General features: G+C 52.5%; 1 protein-coding gene and 1 long non-coding RNA gene across 2 annotated transcripts; one reads left to right on the top strand and one right to left on the bottom strand.

Moving 5' to 3' along the window:
* Positions 1 to 458: 458 nt before the first annotated feature.
* On the top strand, positions 459 to 10,798 carry crb1 (crumbs cell polarity complex component 1). Its single transcript, XM_084692822.1, has 11 exons — positions 459 to 755; positions 888 to 1,027; positions 1,260 to 1,442; positions 2,703 to 3,674; positions 4,294 to 4,847; positions 4,952 to 5,117; positions 5,322 to 6,225; positions 6,794 to 6,838; positions 7,530 to 7,652; positions 7,875 to 8,001; positions 9,780 to 10,798. The coding sequence occupies exons 1-11, from the start codon at positions 550 to 552 to the stop codon at positions 9,996 to 9,998; spliced, it is 3,639 nt and encodes a 1,212-aa protein (XP_084548948.1). The 5' UTR covers positions 459 to 549; the 3' UTR covers positions 9,999 to 10,798.
* On the bottom strand, positions 10,507 to 11,091 carry LOC146221400 (uncharacterized). Its single transcript, XR_014750765.1, has 2 exons — positions 10,767 to 11,091; positions 10,507 to 10,674 (listed from the first exon to the last, which is right to left on the bottom strand). It is a non-coding gene; the product is annotated as an uncharacterized LOC146221400 (long non-coding RNA).
* Between the last annotated feature and the right edge of the window lie 45 nt (positions 11,092 to 11,136).

The following is an 11,136-nucleotide window of genomic DNA, read 5'->3' as shown; positions in this document are numbered from 1 at the left end:
CGCTACTTCATCCCAGCTCTATCTAAAAGAACATCTTACTGTACCATACTTTACGATAAGGTTAAATGCCTTGCTAATTTCAGATCGAAGATCTTGTTAAATCTGCGCAGTCATGTGACCCGTCGGGGCAGGGAGCTTTGTGGTAGGCTACACTCCACCATTAGGACACTTCAAATAGAGAAGCATATGTTCAGGAGTAAACTGACAGATGACAGTGGAGTATGCACAACTCGCTGCTCTAATACATACAAGTACCATGGCAAAAACCTTTTTAAAAGTTAGATAATGTTGAAAACGTATGTATATTAAGGCAAATAAATGTCAAAACGTTGTTTTCTTCAGTGTTTTTACGCATCAATAACGGAATGAACTAGAATCACACGGCCATTACAATTGGACAAAATAAATACAAAGAATAGTATAGGGCTGCAAAATGTTCAGCCCACAGGCAGCAACATCTTCAGTAGAGAACAAAGTGCTAAATGAATTGCTGGGTTTTCGGGAAAGACAGAATCTGATGTGGCCCAAATTCCTCCATTTTGGGCTCTGATGTTTCCAGGTGCCACCTGTGACCTCGAGATAGACGAGTGCCGATCACAGCCATGCCTCAACGGCGGCAGTTGCCGTGACTACATCAACAGCTTCACGTGCAGCTGCCGGCCCGGTTTCCAGGGAGACCGCTGTGAAATAGATGTGGACGATTGCAGAGAGCAGCCGTGTCAAAACGGGGCCGTCTGTACCGACGGGATAAACAAGTAAGGCACCTTGAGTTTTGGGATATAATAACCGAGAGAGCGAGTAACATTTTCAGTCACCGTTTGTCAGTGATAGAAAAGGTCAACTTGTCAAATTAATTTTTGCTAAAAAAGGTTTAAATAATGTGTCAGATACAGCTGTGACTGCTCCCAGACCGCCTTTATGGGGCAACACTGTGAAATCCCGGCCCCGCCATGCAGGTCTCAGCCCTGTCTCAACAGTGCCACCTGTGTGGAGAATAAGGGCAATTACACCTGTCGCTGTTGGCCAGGTACAACCTTAACACAGCCCTCCACAGCAGACACAAACAGAGCGTATACAGGAAGACACTTTACCTAGTTGTGTTCAAATATAGCCCCTGGCAGAATATAGGCCTACTACACTTTGAGGAAAGGAGACAATAAAGAGGGAATAAACAAACAAAGAGAGAGAGACCTTAACATGTGTGCTTAAATACTGTGTATGTCCTTCCTGCTGTTCATCTCAGTCTCTGTCCTGTGCAGGCTTCCGGGGGCGTGACTGTGAGGTGGACGTGAGCGAGTGCGCTAGCGCCCCCTGCTTGCATGGAGGCCGCTGCATAGAGAGGTCCTGGCAGCTCCTCTATGGGGTGGAGCCCCTTCTGCCGGCAAGCTACGATCCCCGGCACGCCGCCGGCTTCCTCTGCAGCTGCCAGCTAGGGACCACAGGTACGAAGAGGCTAGGTGAAAGGTCCTCTGTCACCGTGACAACCACGGGTCATCGTCAGGGGAGGGGGGTGGGGGGAGGGAGTGTTGATGCTCGCTTACAAAGCTGCGCTTCCAAATGACCCATCCAGCAGCAGGCCCAAAAAGGAATACCCTAATCCCTCCTCCGTGCTTACGCAAGCCAGTGATCTGTTGTCCCCACAATCTCTCAGGCAAGACAGCCAGCGCTACCTTGAGCAGGAATCTAAAAGTAGCCTTCCCCCTCCAGTCACCGGCGCTCCCTCTCTTAAGACGTTCAGGTTGCATTAGGGTAATCCCGGAGATCCGGCTTTGCTGGGGCTCCAGCTTGCGAGCGCCCCAGTCGTGCATGGCTGAAGGGAGCTGGCCAGAAGCAGCCCTCTGTTGGTGGGACCCACGGTCCCTGTGGGCAAGAACAGACCGAACGCAGCACTTTATCGTCACACGAGCCACACACACAGGAAGAGGAAGTGCTGGTAGAATGGTGGCGGTCGCAGGATGGGTCTGGTGCGTCCTGCTGCTGGTGCCAGGTACTGTGGTTAGCTGTGGAAAGGGCTTCGTTTGTTGACTGTTGTTCTTCAGAGTTGAAGTCGGTTGAATGAGCTGTTTTATGGCTCTGGTTCTTTCTATTATCCTGTGCTGTGTTGTTGTGCCTGAGTCTGTCACCGTACTAGTGGTTGTAGGTGGTTGATGGGTTGTAATGTACATGTACTGTCAGTTAGGGACACCTGCGCTGTAGAATCGATTCTCAAATACACTGTGTTCTATGACGCCGTGAGAACATTCTAGACTTGAGGCGTCTCATGTCCTTGAAACTGAGTTCAACATTAAATGAAACAGTGGCTATAGAGGAAGTGATCAAGAGATGCTCTGACTCAACGCTGTGCCGTGGCACTGCCCATTGGTATCTAATCTAACAGAATTATACAACAGGCTTTACTGCAGGTCTACATAACTGTCCAGTTCAAGTATAGGAAACCTATATCTAGTACCTTGTTGCTCATGGGTCAAAGCTCCAATCAATAATCTAGGCACATCATTTAATCATTTACCTGTTTTATAGGTTTAGGGTTAGTTGAATTGTGAACGTGCGTTAAAGATGAAATGATCCAATGTGATCCAATGTGAAACCAACCAAAAAGTACCAACCTCTGTAATTAATTGAGTATTACAATCCCTAGATTAAACGCATGTCAACAACATTGTCACTTCACCACTCCTCAACCCACCTACTGTCCTGTACAGGTGCCCTGTGCCAGGAGATGAGCCAGCAGTGTGAGGACAGCCCGTGTCAGAACGCTGGCCTCTGCGTGAGCCGTGTGGGGGGCTACGGGTGCATCTGCCCCCCGGGGGGCCCAGAGGGGCCCCGCTACGGAGGCCAGAACTGCTCTGATCTGCTGGTGGGCTGCGAGGGGCACGAGTGTCAGAACCAGGCCACCTGCGAGCCCTTCCTCACAGACGGTATCCACGGCTACTCCTGCTCCTGCCCCCCCGGGTTCATCGGCCCCCTCTGCCAGACCCCCACGGCCTTCTCCTTCGAGCGCAGCGGCCACCTGCTGCTCCAGAGCCCCCTGGTGGCGGCGGACGCCTCCTGCAACATCAGCCTGAGCTTCCGGACGGCCGTGCCCAGCGCGGGGCTCTTCCAGCGGGGCAGCGGGGGCCTCCTCCTGGGCCTAGAGGTGGACGAGGGGCGGCTGCGACTCAGCCTACGGAGGGAGGCCTCGGCTGGGGCGGGCCCCGAGGGGCCCGGCCAGGCCCTGGAGATTCCCCACAACGTCACGGACGGGGAGTGGCACTCCCTGGAGGCTGTCCTCGCCGACGGGGTGCTTCGGCTCACGCTCCGGGGCGCTGAGGGCTGCGAGAGGGACGCCTGCTGGGTGGAAGCCCCCGTCGAGGACTCTCTAGTCGGGCTGGAGGAACCAGAGTCCCCGCCTCACTACACCATCATAGGGGGGGTGTGGGAGGGCCGGAGCAGGGCAGCAGCCAGGCCCCCTGCCCAGGCCTTCATCGGGTGTCTGAGGGATGTATTTGTGGACTCCCAGCTGGTGGTCCCGGACCAGTGGCTGAGCGACTACGCGGTGAACGTGACTCTTGGCTGCAGCCACAGGGACCGCTGTCTGGTCAACCCCTGCCAAAACCAAGCCCAGTGCATCAACCTGTGGCAGAGCTACCAGTGCAGATGCCCCAGACCGTACAAAGGACAGGACTGTGCTGAAGGTAGGGGAGGGGAGGGACTGTAGATATAGGAGTGAGGAGAGTGTAAAGGTCAATGTTCAGTGAGTCAAAGCCAGAGATAGATCAGCTTACCCAAGGTGATTAGTGGACAGAGGGAGTCCACGCTACACAACACCAGGGCACACAGACATCACAACAGAACACAGGCTTTTCAACAAAAACTTTTTTTTTCAATTGTTGGTTTAAGGCCGAATGTTAGCAACAGTCCTTTCAAACACAAATATAGTGTGCTGCATGTCTTTCAGAGAAGTATATTAATAGCCTGCGGACTTGAAAACAGATTAGAGATCCCAGGGTCTTATAAAAGATACACACACTCCGTTCACACAAACACACACAGCCATGTTCAGAACCCATGCATTATAAACTGGGTTCTCACAAAAGATGAGTAGGAAAGAAAAAAAGTACGACTTCATGAAGTGAGTTGGCATTTGAGAAATCTCTTCCATAACCCATAACTGTACCACTACACTAAGAAGGCCTTAACAAGACACTGCCTAGATGCTTGTCACACATTTACTGCACCCACCTCTGTCCATCATTAGTTTCTGTTGACTGTTCCCTGTGTGTGTGTGCGTGTGTGTGTGTGTCGTGGTTCTAGAGTACGTGACGGCCCGGTTTGGCCACGAGGACCTGCAGAGCTACGCCGAGTTCACCGTGACCGACCATCCCGGCCATGACATCACCGTCTCCTTCTTCCTGCGCACGCGCAGCCCCAACGCCCTCCTGCTGGTCCTCGCCAACAGCACCAGCCAGTACCTGCGGGCGTGGCTGCAGGAGGGGCGCCTGGTGGTCCAGCTGAACGGCTTGGAGAGAGTGAGCGGAGACGGCGAGGTCGTCGACGGCGAGGTCCGCTTCGTGAGCGTGGCGGTGGAAAACGGCAGCTTGGCACTGGACGTGGGGAACCGGAGGCAGGGCGAGGTGGGGGTGCGGCCGCTGGGCGTCCAGGCGGGGGACCGCGTCTACGTGGGGGGGCTGCCCCAGCCTGCAGGCTCCCTGGAGTTTGGGGGGTACCTCAAGGGCTGCCTCCAGGACCTCAGGATTAACCACGCCAGACTGCAGTTCTTCGGGTTGGACGATGCCCCCGTGATGTCATATCCTGTGGAGAGGTTGGCTAATGTGACCCCTGGCTGCCCCGGGGACGACTCCTGCAGGGTGAGTATCTGGGTTGAGTTGGGGTTGTGATTGGGGTAGAGATTGGGGTGTTCTTCTTTTGTTGACATCAAATCCCAAATCCCCCCCCCCCCCCCCCCCTTCAGAGGAAGCCTTGTCAGAACGGGGGCGTGTGCTACTCAGTGTGGGACGACTTCAGCTGCAGTTGCGCCCCCAGCACAGCAGGGCGGCGCTGTGAGGAGGTGCGTTGGTGCGAGCTCTCGCCCTGCCCCCCGTACGCGGAGTGCAGTCAGCTGAGTCAGGGATACGAGTGTGAGTCTCCCGCCTCCTCCATGCTGTCACGGTAACCACGTAGTCGCGGTAACGCGCTGCTTGAGCTCGCACGCCAGGAGGGTGGTCTCCTCAATGGTCACATCCTAGCTACACCCAAGCCTTCCAAGGGGTACATGTTGAGATGCGACGCAAGCAAAATCTAAACGAGTTAACTCCCCCATCTTACCCCCCTCCCTCCTCCAGGTCTCTCCAACGCCACTTTCCTGGACGACAGCAGCGTCCTGTATTACCGCAGCAACGGCCGCATCTCCCGCAACCTGACGAGCGTGTCGCTGAGCGTGCGCACGCGCAAGCGCCACGCCGCCGTCCTGCACGCCGAGCGCGGCCCCGACTTCCTCACCGTGTCGGTGCAGGACGGCTTCCTGTCCCTGGAGCTTCAGACTGGCCCCGCCCCCGTCAGCCTGTCCAGCGGGCGCCAGGTGAGCGACGGCGAGTGGCACAGCGCCCACCTGTTCATGACCTCGCCCTGGGACGAGGCGTCGCGCTGGAGCCTGGTGCTGGACGAGGACACGGAGGACGTGTCCACCTCTGCCGCCCCGGGAGGGAACCTCAACTTCCTGCGGGACGGGGTGGATATCCTGGTGGGGGGACTGGGTCCGGAGGCGGGCTGGAGCCTGGAGGGCTGCCTGGGCCCACTCGAGGTGGGGGGGATCGTCCTGTCCTACCTCAGCCCGGCCGAGGTCAACCTCCCTCGCACGCAGGACGAGCAGTTCGTCCGCACCTCGTCCACGCCCCCTCGGAGCGGGTGCGGGGGAGCGCCCGTGTGCCGGCCCAACCCGTGCCTGCACGGCGCCGTCTGCAGCGACCTCTTCAACCTGTTCAGCTGCAGCTGCAGCGAGGGCTGGGCGGGCCAGCGCTGCGAGGTCCTCACCGACACCTGCGCCTCCAGCCCCTGCGTCCACGGCAACTGCAGCGTGACGGGGCTAGCGTATGAGTGCGCGTGCCAGCCGGGGTACCGGGGGGCGCAGTGCGAGGAGGAGGTGGACATGTGCGAGGAGCACCGCTGTGCTCACGGGGGGACCTGTCTCCACGGGGTGGAGAAGTACGCCTGTCTCTGTCCGGAGAACTACACTGGGCCTTACTGCAGGTGAGACGGCTCCTCACCTGGAGCACAACGCAAGAGAACGGAGTAGACATTCCCCTGTGAGCATCACCAGGGGAACATGTTCAGTCCTCTAAACACTTTTCTCCTCTCTGTCCTTCTCTCCGCCTCTCCTTTCTCCCGTTTCTTTGCTCTCCTCTTTCCCTTCTCTCTCCCCTCCTCTCACTCCACCTCTCTCTCCTTTTCCTCTCTCTCCTCTCCTCTCTCCCTACTCTCCTCTCGCTCCACCTCTCTCCTCTCTCTCTCCTCTCCTCTCGCTCCACCTCTCTCTCCTTCTCCTCTCTCCTCTCCTCTCGCTCCACCTCTTTCTCCTCTCCTCTCTCCTCTCCTCTCGCTCCACCTCTCTCTCCTTCTCCTCTCTCTCCTCTCGCTCCTCCTCTCTCTCCTCTCTCATCTCTCCTCTCCTCTCGCTCCACCTCTCTCTCCTCTCTCCTCTCCTCTCGCTCCTCCTCTCTCTCCTCTCTCATCTCTCCTCTCGCTCCACCTCTCTCTCCTTCTCCTCTCTCTCCTCTCGCTCCTCCTCTCTCTCCTCTCCTCTCTCCTCTTTTCCCAGGGACCGTGTTGAGGAGGTTCCGTGGTACATAGTTGTCAAGACCTTGTAAGTTCTTCAACACCACACACACTGACAAACCACTTCTGCAGACCCACTTCTGCAGACCCCCCTGTTGCTGTCTGAGTTCAGCTGACTCAGTCATTAAGCAGCCATTAGAGATGGTAATCTGCTTAGACTGGTCGTCTCCTAAGCCTCTTTGTCTCTCTGTAACAACAGAAGGGAGACAATAGATCCTACCCCCCCCCCCCCGTCACCCAGCCTCAGTGTTGGGCGTGTCTAACAGGAAGTGTTAGGGTGTCTAACAGGAAGTGTTGGGCGTGTCTAACAGGAAGTATTGGGCGTGTCTAACAGGAAGTGTTGGGCGTGTCTAACAGGAAGTGTTAGGGTGTCTAACCGGAAGTGTTGGGCGTGTCTAACCGGAAGTGTTGGGCGTGTCTAACAGGAAGTGTTAGGGTGTCTAACAGGAAGTGTTGGGCGCGTCTAACCGGAAGTGTTGGGCGTGTCTAACAGGAAGTGTTGGGCGTGTCTAACAGGAAGTGTTAGGGTGTCTAACAAGAAGTGTTAGGGTGTCTAATAAGAAGTGTTGGGCGTGTCTAACAGGAAGTGTTAGGGTGTCTAACAGGAAGTGTTGGGCGTGTCTAACAGGAAGTGTTGGGCGTGTCTAACAGGAAGTGTTAGGGTGTCTAACAGGAAGTGTTGGGCGTGTCTAACAGGAGGGCCTCTGCTGTGTCCCTAGGAGACCCAGGCTGCCTGTGTCCGTGTGTGGGGATGAGAAAAGGAACTACACCTGCTTCAACGGAGGGAACTGCACAGACATAGAGCTGTCCTGCGACTGTCCCCCTGGATACAGCGGCCACCGGTGAGAGGGGGAGGAGAGGATAGGACCACTAGCGACTATGTATCAGTTACATTTGTATTTGTAACTCCTGACTGTTTCTTCTCCCTGTCTGTCTCTCTGTCTGTCTCTCTGTCTGTCTCCCTGTCTATCTGTCTCCCTGTCTTTCTGTCTCCCTGTCTGTCTGTCTGTCTGTCTCTCTCTCTGTCTGTCTCTCTGTCTGTCTCTCTGTCTGTCTCCCTGCAGCTGTGAGCAGGAGCAGGACGAGTGCAAGTCCAACCCGTGTCTGAACGGAGGCTACTGCCGCAACCTCATCAACAAGTTCCACTGCGTGTGCGACATGAGCTTTGCCGGGGACACATGTCAGATCGACGTAAGCGACCTTTACTTCTACGTGGCCGTGTTGCTCTGGCAGAACCTCTTCCAGCTGCTGTCCTACCTCGTGCTGCGGCTGGACGACGAGCCTGAGGTGGACTGGGGAGGAAACGACGACTGAGGCGTGAGGGGGGGGGGGTATGAGGGGGTTAGAGTGTGAGGGTGTGTGTGTATGTATCTGGGGTAGAGGGTGTGCATGCAAGCGTGTATGAAGTGTATGAAAACACAGGTTGCTTTTCAAATATAGAAATAAACGCTTAGATCATGTCAGACACAACAGTAAGGACAAGCCTCCTTCTACACAGTATAATTCTAGGTTTGGTTGAACACAGGCCTGTTTGGTGCCTTGAGCATATTTTTGTACGGGAACTTTAGTAGTGCTACTGTGGAGTAAACTGAAGGTAAATGACAGATTACCCATATGCGTTAACAGGTGTTTGTACAGTGTACCTAATCTGTGGCTTGGACCACGAGAAAACAGTCATTTAAAAAACCCAAAATACTTTTTATTTATTTAAGAGACCCATTTGAAGGAGGTAAGAAAAAAGTACTTTTTTTTTTTAACGTTAATTAGCAACCGTTGTGCTAGCAGAGTATCTCTTTGAATATGTGATCTGATTCAGATCCTTATTTGACATTGATGAGATCTGTGATAATGGAGGTCATGGCTCTATATCTTCTATTTTGTTGTGCTTATCTGTCCTTTCCTTTGTTGCACTAGTGACATTCACTGACAGGGTGTCATGTGAGTCTCCTTGGTGTCTGTCTGATTCTGTTCTTTCATAGACTGGACCAGTCTGTGATGATCACTCGCTCTGTTGTTGTGTAATGCTCATCATTCTGTCTGCCTGCATGTCTGTCTGTCTGTCTGTCTGTCTGTCTGCATGTCTGTCTCTCTACCTGTCTGTCTGTCTGACTGTCTGTCCACCTTCATGTATTTCTGTCTGTCTCTCTGCCTGCCTTTCTGTTTCTCTGTCGTTCTGTCTTTGTTTTCAAATAAACATTCTGTTCATCCTCGACTTGTCGTCTGTCCTCTGTTCAATTCCTGGGCTTCCTCAAATTCCCTTCCTCCCTCTCTCTTCCTCCCTCCTCTCCCTTTCCATCCACCCCTCCTCTCCATCCTCTGACCATGTTTCCAGCCAGCAATACTTCATCAAGTCCATCCACCAATCTCCCGACATTTCCAAAACCAGGAAATGTTGACTGACTCACATTTTCCGTCTTTCAAAGAAACTGTGTTGTAGTAAAGTAGTGACGGTGGCTCTTACAGGACTAGTCTGAAAACGGCCCTGTTAGCAGCCAGGCTGGGCCTTCTGGTCCTCACCTGCTTTAACAACACTGCAACTGTGTGTGTGTGTGTGTGTGTGTGTTTGCACGTGTGCACATGTTTGCGTGCATTTGCTAGCGTACAGCACTCAGATAAAGCTTTAATCTCTTTAACAAGATAAACAGAGTGTGGGTGTGCATACTATATCTGTGTGTAGCTGGATGAGGCAGAGAAACAAGTGTAGGAGAGGCCCAGAGAGTCGTTCTGTGTGTGTGTTCGATTCTCAAGGAGTTGGTAGTGCTGTGACTGAGCGCTGATACAGACGGGAGATGACCATGTATGTCCAAGTTATTAGAACACGTGTGTGCATGTGTGTATACGTGTATATATGTGTAATCTTTACAAAACCACACAGCAGGGGTAAGTCATTGTACCATGGTCTAAATGAATCAAATGAAAACGTCCCCTTTCATTCATTTATCCCTCCCTTCCTTCCCTCCTCCCTCCAGCTGACCTCTGAAGGTTTGACCTCTGACCTCCTGCTGACCGTCAGCTTGTCCTCGGTGCTGCTGCTGCTGGCTCTGGTGCTGACCACCGTTGGCCTGGTGGTGGCGCTCAACCGCCGGGCGACTCACGGGACCTACAGCCCCAGCAGGCAGGAGAAGGAAGGATCCAGAGTAGAGATGTGGAATATAGCCCAGCCCCCACCCATGGAGAGACTCATATGACTACTGCAATTCAGATTCATATGACTCCGTACTGTTATTCTGATTCATATGACTCATGACTCCTGTCCTGTTATTCTGATTCATATGACATATGAATAAGGTACCAGTACTCCTTGGACTGTCACAGGGAGGATGACCTCCAGGTGGGGTTATAAGGACTTTCATGGGTCAAGTGTGTGCAGCTAGCAGCCATTTTGAATTCAGCCTCGTCTCTAAAGACTGTAAGGAGACCGGAGATGCAGCTGAAGACTAAAGTGTTTTGTTGTCGAGGACAGTCGGCTGAATGTCTAGTGTCCTCTGGACCTGCATACAGGGCAGCAAAGAGCCAGAGATGTTTGTATGTTGTTTCATTTGTATTTATTACTGTGCCTACTATGCGTTTTAGAGGGTCGACTCTAGGACCTTAGTGTTAGTGTCCCCTGTGGTGAAAAATGTATTTGTTTGTGTTAATTTATTAAATCCTGTGATAATCTCGCCTTATATCACAAAAGAGGTCCAAATACAAATAAACGATACTCATGTTTATGCTGAATGTCAGTTCACAGTGCGTACAGACCCATGATAAGAGGAAACAGGAAATGTGTCTGCGTTCGGTTCTTGGTCATTCTCCACTGTAATTAGTGGTCTATTCTCTTCATGTTAATTATGTTTACAGTATTTTCCATATCAAGTAGCCCTTGATGAAAGACAAAATGACAAGGTTTCAAACTAAATAATGTTTAGCTATTATTTGAATGGAGAAAAACAAAAGCTTAAACAAATACTCACTTCTGCCCTCTTGTGGTTAAAATGTATTCCTACCCTGCCGGTTTTCTGATGCTGGTAAAATAACTGGTTTTTCTTGTTATCTTCAAAAGGAAAAAGTATGTCATTGCATTAAACATAAAACGATGTAGGTTAAGAATGAAAACAAACTGTTCTGTTTTTTGTTCTCGAACAGTTTTCAAGCAACCAGTTAGCCTAGTAAAATGGCAATCGGTCGGTTTAGCTAGTTCTTGTCAGAGCCATATACAATTATTATTATATTATTATATTTGTATATGGCTCTGGGCTAAACAAGCGTGTTCAATATTTTGAAAAGGGGGAAACGATTTGTCATCGGTCGCTATGTTACCGGACGTAGTAGCTTTTTACGTCA

This window comes from Hypomesus nipponensis, chromosome 26 (assembly GCF_054491055.1).
Source record: "Hypomesus nipponensis isolate SF chromosome 26, ASM5449105v1, whole genome shotgun sequence".
In the NCBI taxonomy this organism is placed as follows: domain Eukaryota; kingdom Metazoa; phylum Chordata; class Actinopteri; order Osmeriformes; family Osmeridae; genus Hypomesus; species Hypomesus nipponensis.
This window is presented reverse-complemented; position numbering and strand designations above follow the sequence as displayed.

Coding starts and splice junctions, on each gene's coding strand:
- crb1 (XM_084692822.1), top strand. CDS start 550: ATGTTTCCAGGTGCCACCTGTGACCTCGAGATAGACGAGTGCCGATCA. Junction 1,443..2,702: donor CTGCCAGCTAGGGACCACAG/GTACGAAGAGGC, acceptor TGTCCTGTACAG/GTGCCCTGTGCCAGGAGATG. Junction 6,839..7,529: donor TACATAGTTGTCAAGACCTT/GTAAGTTCTTCA, acceptor CTGTGTCCCTAG/GAGACCCAGGCTGCCTGTGT.